Source organism: Lupinus angustifolius, chromosome LG04 (assembly GCF_001865875.1).
Source record: "Lupinus angustifolius cultivar Tanjil chromosome LG04, LupAngTanjil_v1.0, whole genome shotgun sequence".
Lineage (NCBI taxonomy): Eukaryota > Viridiplantae > Streptophyta > Magnoliopsida > Fabales > Fabaceae > Lupinus > Lupinus angustifolius.
Genome location: NC_032012.1, coordinates 1,954,277 through 1,972,479, shown reverse-complemented (window position 1 = coordinate 1,972,479; position 18,203 = coordinate 1,954,277). Strand labels below are relative to the sequence as shown.

The following is an 18,203-nucleotide window of genomic DNA, read 5'->3' as shown; positions in this document are numbered from 1 at the left end:
TATGGCAGAGGTTGAGAGAGACAAGCAAATTCAATGGAATTATGCAGAAAAATGAAAACTGAATAGAGAGAGATGTGTGTATTGACATACATGATTGTAAATACAAATATACCATTTATAGTATCTAGTTATTCACCTAGAAAAACTAACTTTCTAAAAATAGAATGAATTAACAAACTTCTAACAGATACTTTAGTTCATGGTTCTTCTTTTAGTTCATGTTTACAATAACATATTCTATCCATATCATTTCATGACCTTTTATTATTGGGATATCCAATCATGTTAGCATCACATATGACTCCTCTTCTAATAACAATGATTACGTTCATCTAAAAGTTTTCAGCTAAATCCTCCTTAATGAGTATATGATTACTCTAACAGTTCACGTTAAGAATGTATGGGGATCACTGATAGAATTAAGATGAGGAAGAAACCTCCAATCACTAAGGTGTACATGAGGCGCCAGTAAGGCATAACCGAAAATAACTAACTTCCTAAAAGAAGTTAGTTAATGAATCTATAAATAGAAAACTAAGAAGTAGTTAAAAATACTTTTTGGGAAAGTATTGGTTGGGTAACTGATTTCTGGGAAATCAGCCATTGTAATTCCTCCTAGAATCTATCTTCTTCTCCATTGTAATAATTTTCTATGATATTCAATAAAACAGGGATCTAGGGTTTCCTGATCCTCGAGGTATTCTTTGAATTCCTATATTTTTCTTCTTCTTAATCTATGCCAGTTTAACACTGGTATCAAAGCACCAATTCTGGTGCATGAAAACCACGTATCCTCTGTGCTGCGTATGAAGACAAGAAGTATGGCAAGAAGTAACGAAGACTGGGAACAGGAATGAAAAGAGATGAGAGCACGTTTGGAGTATGCAAAAGCATTAGACAGAAAGCATGGAGAACAAATCGCAGAGCTAATGTCACAATTAGGTCACAATCGTAATCGTAATAGTTCACCGCAAGAAGGAAGAGGAAGTTGGGGAGAACGAAGTGAAGAAACATTGCGCAGAGAAAAGTGGCGTACATTGGAAATTCCAATTTTCGCCGGAGAAGACGCGTTTGGATGGACACATCGCTTAGAACGTTATTTCGTTCTTAAGGAAGTAACAGAGGAAGAGAAGATGCAAGCTACAGTCATGGCAATGGAAGGTAAGGCTTTGAGCTGGTTCCATTGGTGGGAGAAGTGTAATCCAAGCCCTACTTGGGATGGATTCAAGATAGCAGTGGTGCGTAGGTTCCAACCCTCCATGGTTTAGAACCTTTTGAGCAGTTATTGGCTCTTAAACAGACAGGAACCGTCGAGGAGTATGTAGAAGATTTTGAAAAATATGTAGGAGCTTTGAGGTCCATAGACCAGGAGTGTGTTAGGGGCATTTTCTTGAATGGCTTGAAGGAAGAATTACAAGCAGAAGTGAAGTTATATGAGTTGCAATCTTTATCAGACATGATACAAAAGGTCTTATTAATTGAGCAGAAGAATATGTTGATAACAAAAAAAATTCATCCTGCTTACATTCCAAGAGGATCTAGAGGGTCCAGAAGTAACTCTTATACAAAGACTGTTACTATGGAGTCCAAGCCCAATACAGATAGGAGGTGGGAAAATTCTGCTGGTAGCAATTCGATGAGGAGTCTTAGACCAAGTCATTTTGAGGAGAGTGTGAAGAACAAGTCAGGAGAATTCAAGCACTTGACTAATGTAGAAATAAGGGAGAAAAGGGAAAAGGGGTTGTGCTTTCGTTGTGATGAACCCTACAATAGGGAACACAAATGTAGAAATAAGCAACTTCGAATAATATTAGTAAAAGTAGATGAGGAGGGGGAGGGCAATGAAGAAGGGGAGGAGCAGTTGCAGACTTTTAAATCTCTGCATTTATCATTGTTTTCCATGACAGGTTTTACAACTACTAGATCTTGGAAGGTAGAAGGATGGGTGGATGAAAGGTCAATGATCATCTTAATAGATTGTGGAGCTTCTCACAATTTTATTGTTGCAGAAATGGTGAAGAAGTTGCAATTAAAGGTAGTGGATACCCCTGCTTATTGGGTGGAGGTAGGTGATGGCCATAAGGTGAGATGTAAGGGGAAGTGTGAGCATTTGAAGTTCCAACAAAAACAACAACTTAATGAGGTACAAGATTTCTATCTCTTTAATCTCAAGGGGGTGGACATGGTGTTAGGATTGGATTGGTTGGCTCAGTTAGGGGAAGTCAAAGCTGATTTTGGAAGGTTAGAGCTCACTATGAAGAGGGGGAATGAATGGATCAAAATCTCTGGGAATCCAGCTTTGGCTCGAACAGAGCTTCCATTTGGAGCACTGATGCAAATTCTGAAGGAAGAGGGAGAAGGTTTGTTAATACAATGTGAATCTGTTCAAAGTGAAGAAATACCCCCCACTTCTTTAGGGCCTATTCTCAACTTACTGGCAGAGTTTGAAGAGTTGTTTGTGGATCCTAAGGAGCTACCCTATATTAGGAGGTGTGATCATGCAATACATTTGATAGAAGAGGCTACAATTCCAAACTTGAGGCCCTATAAATACCCTCATTATCAGAAAACAGAAATAGAGAGGTTAGTGGGAGAAATGTTGGAATCAGGGGTGATAAGGCATAGTATTAGTCCCTATTCTAGTCCAATTATATTGGTCAAGAAGAAGGATGGAGGTTGGAGGTTTTGTGTGGACTACAGGGCCTTGAACAGAATCACCATTCCTAACAAATTTCCCATCCCTATAATAGAAGAACTGCTAGATGAGATTGGAGGGGCTAATGTATTTACCAAACTAGACTTAAAGTGAGGATATCACCAGATTAGGATGAAGGGGAATGATATTGAGAAGACTGCCTTTATGACCCATGAGGGACATTATGAATTTGTTGTGATGCCCTTTGGATTATCAAATGCCCCCTTTACATTTCAGGCTTTGATGAATGAGGTCTTGAGGCCCTTCCTAAGACAATTTGCTTTGGTATTTTTTGATGACATCTTGATCTATAGTAAGGGGGAGGCTGCCCATCAGGAACACTTGAGGCTAGTGTTGGACATTGAGTTCAAATTCCTTGAAAATTAATAAAAAGAAGTGTTGCTTTGCTAGGCCTAGTTTGTAATATCTAGGGCATATCATATCTGGGTCAGGAGTGGCAGAACATCAAGCCAAGATTGCTACTATGAAGACTTGGCCAATTCCTAAGGACTTGAAGGGTCTAAGGGGGTTCTTAGGTCTCACAGGGTACTATAGAAAGTTTGTACAATGGTATGGTAAGATAGCCAAGCCCTTGACTGACTTGTTGAAAAGGGATAATTTTGTATGGGGAGAGGAGGCATCCATAGCTTTCCAGGGGTTGAAAACTACTATGATCAACTTACCCCTCTTGGTAGTCCCTGATTTCTCTAAGACTTTCGTGATTGAAACAAATGCTTCTAGTAAATGTTTGGGGGCAGTGTTGATGCAGGAGGGAAGGCCTTTGGCTTTTTGGAGCAAGGGTTTATCAATTATAGCACAAATGAAGTCAGTCTATGAAAAAGAACTCATGGCAGTTGTGCAAGCAATCCAGAAGTGGAAGCACTATTTGATGGGGAGGCATTTTAGTCACAGAAGCCTCAAATTTCTCGCAGAATAGAGACTTTTCAGTGAAGAGCAGTTTAGATGGGCAGTCAAGCTTATTGGATTAGATTTTGAAATTCAATTCAAGCCTGAGAGGGAAAATACAGTTGTAGATGCCCTTTCTAGGAAGACTATGTATGTTGTTGTGTCTATCATCAACCTAGAGGATGCAGATGATTGGTTTCAAGAACTGCAACAAGAACCTAAATGTCAAAAGGTGATACAAGACCTAGTTTGTGAGCCTAATTCACATCCTGGATTCCAGTTTCAGGCAGGAAGATTGTTGTATAAAGGAAGGTTAGTACTATCCAAGAATTCCAATAAACTTCCCTTAATCCTAGCTGAATGTCATGATAGTGTGGCTGGGGGACACTCTGGTTTCTTTAGAACATTCAAGAGGGTCTCTAGTTTCTTCTATTGGGAGGGTATGAGGAGCTATGTGAAGCATTATGTGGAAACTTGTGATGTTTGCCAAAGGCAGAAATACTCCACCTTGGTCCCTAGTGGTTTGTTGCAACCTTTGCCAATTCCTACTCAAGTGTGGCAAGATATTTCCATGGATTTCATATCTGGCTTATCTAAAGCTAAGGGGAAGGATACCATATTTGTGGTAGTAGATAGACTCACAAAATATGCTCATTTCCATCCCTTGGGCCACCCTTTCAATGCTAGATATGTGGCAACTTTGTTTGTAAAGGAGGTGGTTAGGTTACATGGTTTTCCAGCAACCATCATTTCTGACAAAGACCAATTCTTCCTCAATCAATTCTTGCAAGAATTGTTCCAATTAGCAGGAACTAAATTGAAGTGTAGCACTGCCTACCACCCTCAGACTGATGGGCAAACTGAGGTGGTGAATAGAAGCTTAGAAACCTATCTAAGGTGTTTTGCAGGACCTAAACCCAAGCAGTGGGTAGAATGGCTTCCTTGGGCAGATTTTTGGTTTAATACTACCTATAATGGGACAGCTGACATGACTCCATTTAAAGCTCTATATGGGAGAGATCCCCCTACCTTGATCAAAGGATGTACCTTCACTCCTAAGGTAGAGACAATGAATCAATTACTTCAAGATAGAGATGTGGTGTTGCAAGAGTTACAGCAGAATTTGTTGAAGGCTCAAGACATAATGAGGGCTCAAGCTGATAAGCATAGAAGGAAGGTAGAATTTGAGGTAGGAGAATGGGTGTTTTTGAAGCTTCAACCCTACAAATTGAAGTCATTAGCTAAGAGACCTATAGCAAAGTTCTATGGCCCTTATCAAATTTTAGAGAAGATTGGTTCAGTGGCTTATAGATTGGAAATCCCTAATCATGCCAGGATCCATCCGGTGTTCCATGTATCATTGTTAAAAAAATCTCTAAAGCCATTGCAACAAGCTCAACCCCTGCCACCTATGCTGTCTGAAGAGTATGAACTACAAGTGAGCCCAAGTGCCTTATTGCAGTGCAGAGAAAGAAGTGATGGGCAACTAGAGGTTTTGGTACAGTGGGACAAACTCCCAAATTGTGACAATTTTTGGGAGCTGGTTGATCAACTTAGAGAGGCCTTTCCACACTTTCCCCTTGAGGACAAGGTGGCACTTTGGGGGGGCAACAAGGCATAACCGAAAATAACTAACTTCCTAAAAGAAGTTAGTTAAGGAATCTATAAATAGAAAACTAGGAAGTAGTTAAAAATACTTTTTGGGAAAGTATTGGTTGGGTAACTGATTTCTGGGAATCTATCTTCTTCTCCATTGTAATAATTTTCTACGATATTCAATAAAACAAGGATCTAGGGTTTCCTGATCCTCGAGGTATTCTTTGAATTCCTATCTTTTTCTTCTTCTTAATCTGTGTCAGTTTAACAATCACTTGCCCCAATGGTCTCTCATTCCCTGTCCCAAACCAATCATATATTAATACTTGGATAAAATAAAAATTTCAAAAGCAAAAAGTAATAAAATAAAACACTCTTATTGGCTTGGGACATGGGATGAGACACTGTGTGGGATACATGATCTCCATCCGTATAACCTCTAACAATTCTTCTTACGACATTGAAATGTTGACATGTGTGAAACATCCACATAACTTTAGGGACACAGATCAGCTGTCCCTAACTCTATCCCCATTTCCTGTCCCAACCAATTGAAAAGTGACATGTACGTAAAATAAAAATTCATAAAAATAACAATTTTACATTATTAAATGCAATATTATTAGTTAGGAATAAGGGACATGTATTTTTTAGAACAGAAGATCCCAATCCCCAATTTAGACAACTTTGTATCTTATAAACACTTCTCAAATATATAAAATGCTGAATGTTATTACTCCTTATTTTTTCAATTCACTTCCAACAATCTATGATCAAAATCAATAAAAAATTAGAAAGGAAAAGAGAACCACACGTTCTGGTCTTACAAGCAAAAGTACAAATACCATCCACTTTTTCTACATAGAAGGTTTTCTCTTGACTGCCATTTCATCAGAAGCACATCTTCTGACCTACATAATATATGCTCAGAAAAACATTTAATTATTATTTTTTAACTTATATTATTAACATTTCCATCCTGTGAAATGATCCTTGATGAGTCCAATAAAGTTGGCTTCTTTAACCAGTATTGCTGAAACCTCTGCCTAGCATATTCCTTGTAGTCGAAGTCAATTGTATTCACATAACTCTGCATAGCACACACATACTTAGAAGTACCAAAAGTTGTAACCTTTAGAATAACCCAGAAATAAGAGGAGAATGCGTACCGAAATAACTCCCCACAAGCCCCAGAATAGATGATTTGCAAGAGTGTATTTTTCTGCAGCAGTTACTAATTGCTCCACTTCAATGTTGCTTGGTTTCTTGCCTGTGCACAAGTTTCGAAATAAAGTTAACAAATATGTATAGAACTCAGAAGCATTGTCTTTGAAGATAAGATATTGAAAGGTTGAATGTGACACAACATTAGTCAGTATGAAACTATTCTTTATTACATTAAGAAAGATGAAGAAATTTGGATAGTTCAGCCAGTAACTTCTGTTGGAACACAATGGAAAAGCAAAGTAAAGAAATGTTGTTGTGTGTTTGAAGAAGAAGAAGATCGAGGAAGAAGAAGATGATAGTGAGTATGTACGAAGATAAAAGAGAAAGAATGTGAATCTAAGAGAGAGTATGTGGAAGAAGAACTATCAATCTCATTAAGTTTATGGCAAGATGATACAATGCTATTTATAGTAACCTAACTACTAACCAACTAACTGATTTTTGAAATATTTCTACTCTTAACAACTTCAGCAAGGAGTATCTAATCAACAATATAAACTGTCCGAATGATCTTCCTCGTTTAAACCGGAAAAATATGATCATCCTTGTTTCCTTCCAATTGATCCATCCACTACTAAGAAGTTCAGCTTAAAACAAAAGCATCTAGCTTCTGGAGGTATACAATAATGATGACAAAACACACCTAGCAGCTAGGTGGAAGTAATTCCATCCTTAGTCAGCAAAATTTGTTGTTGGAACAATTCTTGGCTTATCTATCAAGTAGGTGCATTGTGTTCAGGACCTTCTACCACTAGCATTTTGCAATTGGTGAAAATAAGCATTGATATATTTAATAAAGTCAACCAAATTGTAGAGCGGGTTTATTCATTTTGCTGAGGATTTTTTTATCAGTTTATAATAGATTATAGCGAATATCTATGATCTATATCTATGCCAATCTATATCTACATCTATAACAAGCATGATTATGGCAGTAGACTAACCTTGAGAACTCAAATAATTATGGATAAACCTTTGACGCTCATCCAGACCTGTTGTACCATATACAAGTTGGAATCTAATCAATAAAAATAGAGTAGGGATGCCCAATAACCATTGTAGAAATATAATACAGGCTGTGAAATGTATCAGCAATTAATTTACCAGGATATTTACTGTAGTCAAGAACATGGGGATTGTCACTATGGTAATTTGCCGTCATTTCACAGAAATGATTTGCCAGATCATAAGCAATAGGATTGTAACTGGCATATTCGTAGTCCTATATCATAAAAAAAGGAATGTGAATAAGTTTGCAGTTAAAGATATGACTGATGAATGATGAAATTCACAATTATTATGGCCATGAACAACTTTTAAAGGTTAGTAGCTCCACTTCCGGAATAACAAAAGTAATACAAAATGAAGACTACGACAAATACCAGGATCAAAGGATGCTTTGAACAATAGGTTCATGTTAGTAGCTCCATTTATGAAGACAAAATTAGAGTTTAAAAGTTCTTCAATACTAAATGAAAGAAAAGTAGCAGGTTTTCTGCTGCACGCTCATGTGAGGCAATCACAGGACTGTTCGCTTGGAGAGGCATTGCAATACCGATTTAAAAAGGTGCAACCACAAGGCTTGAGACAAAGAATATACAGCAATAATATAACAAGATAACTTACAATTAAAGTGATTGATCTAGTCTCTTCATCTATCATTATGTTACCGTATTGTAGGTCGTTGTGACAAAAACCAATCTCTTCATATCCTTCAGATAACAACACCTCCAGGATATTGATTTCAGCATCTAGTTTGTCCAGGCCAAAATTCTTGGCATCCTTTGGGGAGCATAAACTTTTCGCATGATTAACCCAGTTCCTAGTAAAAATATTGATAGAACTATATATAATCCTGTACAGGAAGAAAAAGGTTTTTGAAGATTGGCCGAATCTATTGTTACCTCATTCTCTGCCAAAGCTGAGCCTTCTTTGCACCAGGCATATGAAGATTGTGAAAGTCCCTCATCTTAGTAGCTATCAAAGCGGATATTGCAGGGTCGCGGAGGTCAACAGCTGAGAGTGTCTACAAATAGAAAATTAGCAAAAGAAAAGGCTTATGTACAATTTTCATAGCTGGCTGTGCATGTGGCCTAAAGGAAATTAATTTCACTAATTTATGGTAAAATTATATTTTGGGTCTCAATTTTTAGTTTGCAAGTTTAAACTTGTTCAACATATTTAGACATGAGTGACAGCCATGATATGGATGGCACTGCAAATCACAGATAAATAGATAGGAGAGGTCACTATTCTGGAATCATCACTATGGCCTCTTCCTCCTAAACTCGTTTATTTGTACAGTCCGATATTAATAGCATTTAGTCTTGTCTATAGATTTAACAAAGTAAATCTTTCATTTATTTTATTGTTTCTATATAAAGTCACAGTCTTATACGTGATATCATCAGAGTCTCCCATTTGAGATTTGGGTGGACAAAGAAAACTTCCCAGCTACAGACCCCAAAAATACAAGAAATCCTCACAAGAAAACTATAGAGAAAAACCTATGGTTTATTTTGAGGTGAATGTAATGCCAAAACCAAACAATATTTAATTTTTATGTCTATACTGAAATAAATGCAACTACTATAATAGAGATAGGAAAAGGAGTTCCGAAGTTATTTCTCATGTGCATACAATTTCCAGAAACCTTGGAAAATAAGCATTTTTTAACAATTCTTTATTACTCATGTGCAACTACTCAATGTGTTTTCTTAAAGATGCTTCTTAATTAATGTCAACTTAATGGGGAATGCCACATAAAGGAAGAACAATAAGGCCAAGATCAAACCAGAGAATAAAATAACATAAAGGAAGAACCAAGATCAAAGAAACCTTTTTGAGTAAAATAATAAAGCCACATGGAACATAAAGAACCCAGTGATTTTAAATTAACCATATATTCTTTAAATTAATCAACCTAACAATTGCAGCCACTTTTCTAATACACTTGCATGTGATAATTATCTTAGCACACATGACAATCATGTTAGAACCAATTAGTCAGAATTGAATAAGCACAACAAGAGAATAACATACTCTGGCATGAATGACTGATGGGCAAACTGAGGTGGTGAATAGAAGCTTAGAAACCTATCTAAGGTGTTTTGCAGGACCTAAACCCAAGCAGTGGGTAGAATGGCTTCCTTGGGCAGATTTTTGGTTTAATACTACCTATAATGGGACAGCTGACATGACTCCATTTAAAGCTCTATATGGGAGAGATCCCCCTACCTTGATCAAAGGATGTACCTTCACTCCTAAGGTAGAGACAATGAATCAATTACTTCAAGATAGAGATGTGGTGTTGCAAGAGTTACAGCAGAATTTGTTGAAGGCTCAAGACATAATGAGGGCTCAAGCTGATAAGCATAGAAGGAAGGTAGAATTTGAGGTAGGAGAATGGGTGTTTTTGAAGCTTCAACCCTACAAATTGAAGTCATTAGCTAAGAGACCTATAGCAAAGTTCTATGGCCCTTATCAAATTTTAGAGAAGATTGGTTCAGTGGCTTATAGATTGGAAATCCCTAATCATGCCAGGATCCATCCGGTGTTCCATGTATCATTGTTAAAAAAATCTCTAAAGCCATTGCAACAAGCTCAACCCCTGCCACCTATGCTGTCTGAAGAGTATGAACTACAAGTGAGCCCAAGTGCCTTATTGCAGTGCAGAGAAAGAAGTGATGGGCAACTAGAGGTTTTGGTACAGTGGGACAAACTCCCAAATTGTGACAATTTTTGGGAGCTGGTTGATCAACTTAGAGAGGCCTTTCCACACTTTCCCCTTGAGGACAAGGTGGCACTTTGGGGGGGCAACAAGGCATAACCGAAAATAACTAACTTCCTAAAAGAAGTTAGTTAAGGAATCTATAAATAGAAAACTAGGAAGTAGTTAAAAATACTTTTTGGGAAAGTATTGGTTGGGTAACTGATTTCTGGGAATCTATCTTCTTCTCCATTGTAATAATTTTCTACGATATTCAATAAAACAAGGATCTAGGGTTTCCTGATCCTCGAGGTATTCTTTGAATTCCTATCTTTTTCTTCTTCTTAATCTGTGTCAGTTTAACAATCACTTGCCCCAATGGTCTCTCATTCCCTGTCCCAAACCAATCATATATTAATACTTGGATAAAATAAAAATTTCAAAAGCAAAAAGTAATAAAATAAAACACTCTTATTGGCTTGGGACATGGGATGAGACACTGTGTGGGATACATGATCTCCATCCGTATAACCTCTAACAATTCTTCTTACGACATTGAAATGTTGACATGTGTGAAACATCCACATAACTTTAGGGACACAGATCAGCTGTCCCTAACTCTATCCCCATTTCCTGTCCCAACCAATTGAAAAGTGACATGTACGTAAAATAAAAATTCATAAAAATAACAATTTTACATTATTAAATGCAATATTATTAGTTAGGAATAAGGGACATGTATTTTTTAGAACAGAAGATCCCAATCCCCAATTTAGACAACTTTGTATCTTATAAACACTTCTCAAATATATAAAATGCTGAATGTTATTACTCCTTATTTTTTCAATTCACTTCCAACAATCTATGATCAAAATCAATAAAAAATTAGAAAGGAAAAGAGAACCACACGTTCTGGTCTTACAAGCAAAAGTACAAATACCATCCACTTTTTCTACATAGAAGGTTTTCTCTTGACTGCCATTTCATCAGAAGCACATCTTCTGACCTACATAATATATGCTCAGAAAAACATTTAATTATTATTTTTTAACTTATATTATTAACATTTCCATCCTGTGAAATGATCCTTGATGAGTCCAATAAAGTTGGCTTCTTTAACCAGTATTGCTGAAACCTCTGCCTAGCATATTCCTTGTAGTCGAAGTCAATTGTATTCACATAACTCTGCATAGCACACACATACTTAGAAGTACCAAAAGTTGTAACCTTTAGAATAACCCAGAAATAAGAGGAGAATGCGTACCGAAATAACTCCCCACAAGCCCCAGAATAGATGATTTGCAAGAGTGTATTTTTCTGCAGCAGTTACTAATTGCTCCACTTCAATGTTGCTTGGTTTCTTGCCTGTGCACAAGTTTCGAAATAAAGTTAACAAATATGTATAGAACTCAGAAGCATTGTCTTTGAAGATAAGATATTGAAAGGTTGAATGTGACACAACATTAGTCAGTATGAAACTATTCTTTATTACATTAAGAAAGATGAAGAAATTTGGATAGTTCAGCCAGTAACTTCTGTTGGAACACAATGGAAAAGCAAAGTAAAGAAATGTTGTTGTGTGTTTGAAGAAGAAGAAGATCGAGGAAGAAGAAGATGATAGTGAGTATGTACGAAGATAAAAGAGAAAGAATGTGAATCTAAGAGAGAGTATGTGGAAGAAGAACTATCAATCTCATTAAGTTTATGGCAAGATGATACAATGCTATTTATAGTAACCTAACTACTAACCAACTAACTGATTTTTGAAATATTTCTACTCTTAACAACTTCAGCAAGGAGTATCTAATCAACAATATAAACTGTCCGAATGATCTTCCTCGTTTAAACCGGAAAAATATGATCATCCTTGTTTCCTTCCAATTGATCCATCCACTACTAAGAAGTTCAGCTTAAAACAAAAGCATCTAGCTTCTGGAGGTATACAATAATGATGACAAAACACACCTAGCAGCTAGGTGGAAGTAATTCCATCCTTAGTCAGCAAAATTTGTTGTTGGAACAATTCTTGGCTTATCTATCAAGTAGGTGCATTGTGTTCAGGACCTTCTACCACTAGCATTTTGCAATTGGTGAAAATAAGCATTGATATATTTAATAAAGTCAACCAAATTGTAGAGCGGGTTTATTCATTTTGCTGAGGATTTTTTTATCAGTTTATAATAGATTATAGCGAATATCTATGATCTATATCTATGCCAATCTATATCTACATCTATAACAAGCATGATTATGGCAGTAGACTAACCTTGAGAACTCAAATAATTATGGATAAACCTTTGACGCTCATCCAGACCTGTTGTACCATATACAAGTTGGAATCTAATCAATAAAAATAGAGTAGGGATGCCCAATAACCATTGTAGAAATATAATACAGGCTGTGAAATGTATCAGCAATTAATTTACCAGGATATTTACTGTAGTCAAGAACATGGGGATTGTCACTATGGTAATTTGCCGTCATTTCACAGAAATGATTTGCCAGATCATAAGCAATAGGATTGTAACTGGCATATTCGTAGTCCTATATCATAAAAAAAGGAATGTGAATAAGTTTGCAGTTAAAGATATGACTGATGAATGATGAAATTCACAATTATTATGGCCATGAACAACTTTTAAAGGTTAGTAGCTCCACTTCCGGAATAACAAAAGTAATACAAAATGAAGACTACGACAAATACCAGGATCAAAGGATGCTTTGAACAATAGGTTCATGTTAGTAGCTCCATTTATGAAGACAAAATTAGAGTTTAAAAGTTCTTCAATACTAAATGAAAGAAAAGTAGCAGGTTTTCTGCTGCACGCTCATGTGAGGCAATCACAGGACTGTTCGCTTGGAGAGGCATTGCAATACCGATTTAAAAAGGTGCAACCACAAGGCTTGAGACAAAGAATATACAGCAATAATATAACAAGATAACTTACAATTAAAGTGATTGATCTAGTCTCTTCATCTATCATTATGTTACCGTATTGTAGGTCGTTGTGACAAAAACCAATCTCTTCATATCCTTCAGATAACAACACCTCCAGGATATTGATTTCAGCATCTAGTTTGTCCAGGCCAAAATTCTTGGCATCCTTTGGGGAGCATAAACTTTTCGCATGATTAACCCAGTTCCTAGTAAAAATATTGATAGAACTATATATAATCCTGTACAGGAAGAAAAAGGTTTTTGAAGATTGGCCGAATCTATTGTTACCTCATTCTCTGCCAAAGCTGAGCCTTCTTTGCACCAGGCATATGAAGATTGTGAAAGTCCCTCATCTTAGTAGCTATCAAAGCGGATATTGCAGGGTCGCGGAGGTCAACAGCTGAGAGTGTCTACAAATAGAAAATTAGCAAAAGAAAAGGCTTATGTACAATTTTCATAGCTGGCTGTGCATGTGGCCTAAAGGAAATTAATTTCACTAATTTATGGTAAAATTATATTTTGGGTCTCAATTTTTAGTTTGCAAGTTTAAACTTGTTCAACATATTTAGACATGAGTGACAGCCATGATATGGATGGCACTGCAAATCACAGATAAATAGATAGGAGAGGTCACTATTCTGGAATCATCACTATGGCCTCTTCCTCCTAAACTCGTTTATTTGTACAGTCCGATATTAATAGCATTTAGTCTTGTCTATAGATTTAACAAAGTAAATCTTTCATTTATTTTATTGTTTCTATATAAAGTCACAGTCTTATACGTGATATCATCAGAGTCTCCCATTTGAGATTTGGGTGGACAAAGAAAACTTCCCAGCTACAGACCCCAAAAATACAAGAAATCCTCACAAGAAAACTATAGAGAAAAACCTATGGTTTATTTTGAGGTGAATGTAATGCCAAAACCAAACAATATTTAATTTTTATGTCTATACTGAAATAAATGCAACTACTATAATAGAGATAGGAAAAGGAGTTCCGAAGTTATTTCTCATGTGCATACAATTTCCAGAAACCTTGGAAAATAAGCATTTTTTAACAATTCTTTATTACTCATGTGCAACTACTCAATGTGTTTTCTTAAAGATGCTTCTTAATTAATGTCAACTTAATGGGGAATGCCACATAAAGGAAGAACAATAAGGCCAAGATCAAACCAGAGAATAAAATAACATAAAGGAAGAACCAAGATCAAAGAAACCTTTTTGAGTAAAATAATAAAGCCACATGGAACATAAAGAACCCAGTGATTTTAAATTAACCATATATTCTTTAAATTAATCAACCTAACAATTGCAGCCACTTTTCTAATACACTTGCATGTGATAATTATCTTAGCACACATGACAATCATGTTAGAACCAATTAGTCAGAATTGAATAAGCACAACAAGAGAATAACATACTCTGGCATGAATGAACTCTTCAACCCGGCCGGTAGGGAACCGGCCGAGAAGGCGTGGACCATGACCATGCCTTGACATGCACTCAAAGGTTTGGATTTCAACCTCCCTGTTGAAGAAAACTTCAACACCTTCACCGTATAACCGAACCAGAACCCTTCTGAGATGACCATCACTTTTGGTTGGCCAGTTTATCTGGAAAACCTCATTGGTCATAGCTCCCTTCAAAGGAATCACCACCAAAGAATTTACATCTTCAATTACATCTCCCAAATCTGTAGCCACTGCAGTAAGAACTTCCATCATTTCTTCATTGGATGCAAACCATTTCAACAATTCAATTTTCTTTATGGCCATCTTTGGTCAAAGATCAAAGGAAACAAGACCTATGCATGGATAGAAAAACAGTGGAAATTGAAACAGAGAGTTAAGGTATTCACAAACACATGGATAAAGATAGAAAATTTTGATGACCCAGTTGTGAGAAAATATCATAATTGATAATCAAGTGAAAAATTTAAACTTTTGCATAAAAATTAAACAGAATTGAACTTGAAGAAACTCACCTAATAATCAGAAATGATCAGAGCTGGAAAACACTACAGGGCAAACAAATTGAGACGACAAACTTCACTGACTGAAACATGAAGAACACATAAAAACAGAGAGAAAAACATAAGAACCCATTTGCACAAAAAGGAAAATTGGAAATAAAATTATAATCTTAATGGGATTAACAGAAAGAAAGAGTAGATTTTGAGAAATTACCCAACAAGTAGTTAAAGGTGTGTGAAAGAAGGTAGCGAGAGAGATTGAAAAAACAATGGAACTTTTATGAACACTAATTCAATTTGTTTGTATTATAATTTCATACATGTAAGGCAACAAAGTAGTAAAGAAATTATTATTATTACTATTATTATATGTTAGTCTTCTTGTGATGAGTGCCAGTTCCTGTTAAATGATAATTGATGATGTAAGCAGAATCTTGTACAAAAGTTGAATCTTGTTAGAGATTCTGATAGTGGATATATGACTTTCCTCAAAGGAGAAATTAGGGAGAGATATTTATATTTTGCTAAACTTTCCTCCTAACTTCTTATTATTAGGATAAACTAAATAATTAGTATTTATAGTTTCATTAATATATTTTGGGATATTGATTTTTCTATATTTTTTAGATTTTGTGTCCTATTATCATTGGTCTCTATATTTTGTTTACTTATTTGGATTTTAGTTTTAACGAATTACTATATAATTTCATTTTTAGTCATCAATTAAAAATACTAATAATCCTATCAATCTTAGAAAAGAAATATGTTTCGTAAGAAAATTACATGATGGGAAGTCGAACATACTTGCACTTAAGATAACACTTGCTCAATTTTACCTTTTTTTATAACTTTAAGATATAAATTTATAATACAACTTATGATTACTTATAACATAATATATTAATCATTATTATCCGAATATACACGGGCGAACCATCTAAAGGGAAGGTGGGGCAACTGCCCCCTAAATTTTTAATTTATTAAAATAATGTTTTCTACTTTTTTTTACCTTTAATAATATATTTGTTGTCTCATATAGTATGTTGCTTCATATGTCACTTGTTGTGTTTGAATATTTAATTATTAAATTCTTAAATTATAAAAAGTGACACATATAATGATATACTCTTCGGAATAATAGATATACTTCACTTACCTATACATAAATAACGTCTTTATGGAGATACACATTTATAGATTATAAATAAATATAGTACAAGTGTACAACTTGTGTTATTCTTCTAAAAAATTATATATAATTGATAAAATTTTCTTCTTACACGTGTAATTGTCGATGTTGCTTACAATAATATGACTTCATTTAATTTCATAATTATTTTATACTTGATGAAAGAAATTATGTACTGGTAATATATACACTAAGGATGCTTATAATTCATTTAATATTTATAAGATATGTATTTTTGTCGGAATTTCAATGAGCAACAAAAGATTAGTTTGAGATGTTAATATCAAAACTTTGTTGTTTGTGTCGTTGGTCATTCAAGTTTGAAAAATTCTCAATCATAAAAAGAAAATCTCAACCACATGTCGTTAATCATATATTGTTTCGTCTTATTTTAGCTATTATGATTTAGTCACTACATAAATATCATTTTCAGCAACAAAGATAACCAAACAAAATTATGTAGTAAGATATAAGATAAATTTCTTGTAGATTAGATAGTAATTTATATTGATAAGAAAATAATTGAAAATTGTATCATATCTAATTTTTTATATTCATCATTACTTAATTAATTTTAGTCATAAAATTATATTTGAATATTGTTGTCCCCTCTAAAATTTAAATCAAGATTCGCTACCACCGGGAATATACATAAAAATCAATCACTAACTGGAAATTAAGTGTGTACGTTGCATAAAAATGTTGTATATTTTAATTTTAAATCTATAATATTTTATGTGTAATATTTGCTTACTCGTAGCAATCTATAGTATTTTATATTTCAAGTTGTATATGAGAATCTTATGTGTTGCATGACCTATTGTGGAGGTAAATAATCCAAATTCCTGATACATGTGGAAAAAAAATATGAATTGGAGGTTAAGCAATCTGAGTAGATCTTTCTTTTCTACTTACCCAATTTTCTATGTGACTGTTAATATGCATTATAGGACAATAGCATTTTGCAAATTTTTTGAGTTAGTGCTAAGAATAACATTGTATTTATTGCTCCCAGCAAACACATGGAACTTATCTCATTAGGATGACAAAAAACCTGTACCCATAGATAAAACTCATACGGGTATGGGTACGGGTAAAAAATGGGTATCCGCGAGTTTTATAGACAAGTTTTTTAAAATATCTGTAGTACATATAGACGGACGCGGTATTATAGTATCCGTACCTGTAGGTACCCATTATTTATATGATTACTATATACCTTTAATTAAAATAAAAAGTACATTACCCTAAGCTTATTATTATGTATAATTATTCCTTTACTTTGTTTACATTTTTTACATTGTTTACATCTTTTATTGAATTTGGTGGTGAAACACCCTATAAATATTATTATATATGTAGACATATACATGTCTTGCAAAGAAAAATATATATTTTTGTTAAAGAAATGGGAACAACAAATCACACGAATAGAAAACACCAATAGATTTAATATTTTTGCTAAATATTCAATCACGAGCCACAAAATAATTAAGTTTCATCTTATTTGAAACATAATAGAAGTAGGAAGTTAGAAATTTATTGATAATATAGGAAACCCACAGGTACCCGTTGTACCCACTGTATCTCATGAATACTCGCAAAAAACTCGCATGCAGGTACCCGTATGGATACGAGCGAGTATGAATAATGCTCTCATATTTTGAAATGAGTAGTTACTGCCCGTGGCTATTACCATCCTTATATCTCCCAGTAATCTTTCATTACTAGTCATTGGAATTTAGGTGAACATATCTTTTGTCCCACTTTTTGTGCCACTCTATGTACCATCAGATCTGATTAGTTGAACAAAATTATTTAAGTTAAAATTATAGTTATTAAATATTTTTTGACCAATCATATCTCCTAACACAAAGGAATGAGACAGTAGATGTAGACCCGAAATTTAGTTATGTATTCCACATCTGATGTCTCACTCTTTTGTGTTACTCAATGTGCCAGAAGA

General features: G+C 34.8%; 3 protein-coding genes across 3 annotated transcripts; 1 reads left to right on the top strand and 2 right to left on the bottom strand.

Annotated features, from left to right (window-relative positions):
- LOC109344533 lies at positions 864-3,082 on the top strand. The gene is made up of 3 exons (XM_019583296.1): positions 864-1,238; positions 1,301-2,782; positions 2,933-3,082. The coding sequence occupies exons 1-3, from the start codon at positions 864-866 to the stop codon at positions 3,080-3,082; spliced, it is 2,007 nt and encodes a 668-aa protein (XP_019438841.1).
- LOC109344532 (probable choline kinase 2) lies at positions 5,939-9,622 on the bottom strand. The gene is made up of 8 exons (XM_019583294.1): positions 9,614-9,622; positions 9,467-9,520; positions 8,329-8,450; positions 8,051-8,246; positions 7,529-7,646; positions 7,369-7,416; positions 6,367-6,467; positions 5,939-6,287 (listed from the first exon to the last, which is right to left on the bottom strand). Exons 1-8 carry the CDS (start codon positions 9,620-9,622, stop codon positions 6,150-6,152), a joined length of 786 nt encoding a protein of 261 aa, XP_019438839.1. The 3' UTR covers positions 5,939-6,149.
- Positions 10,996-14,851, bottom strand: LOC109345061 (probable choline kinase 2). The gene is made up of 7 exons (XM_019583828.1): positions 14,498-14,851; positions 13,360-13,481; positions 13,082-13,277; positions 12,560-12,677; positions 12,400-12,447; positions 11,398-11,498; positions 10,996-11,318 (listed from the first exon to the last, which is right to left on the bottom strand). Exons 1-7 carry the CDS (start codon positions 14,849-14,851, stop codon positions 11,181-11,183), a joined length of 1,077 nt encoding a protein of 358 aa, XP_019439373.1. The 3' UTR covers positions 10,996-11,180.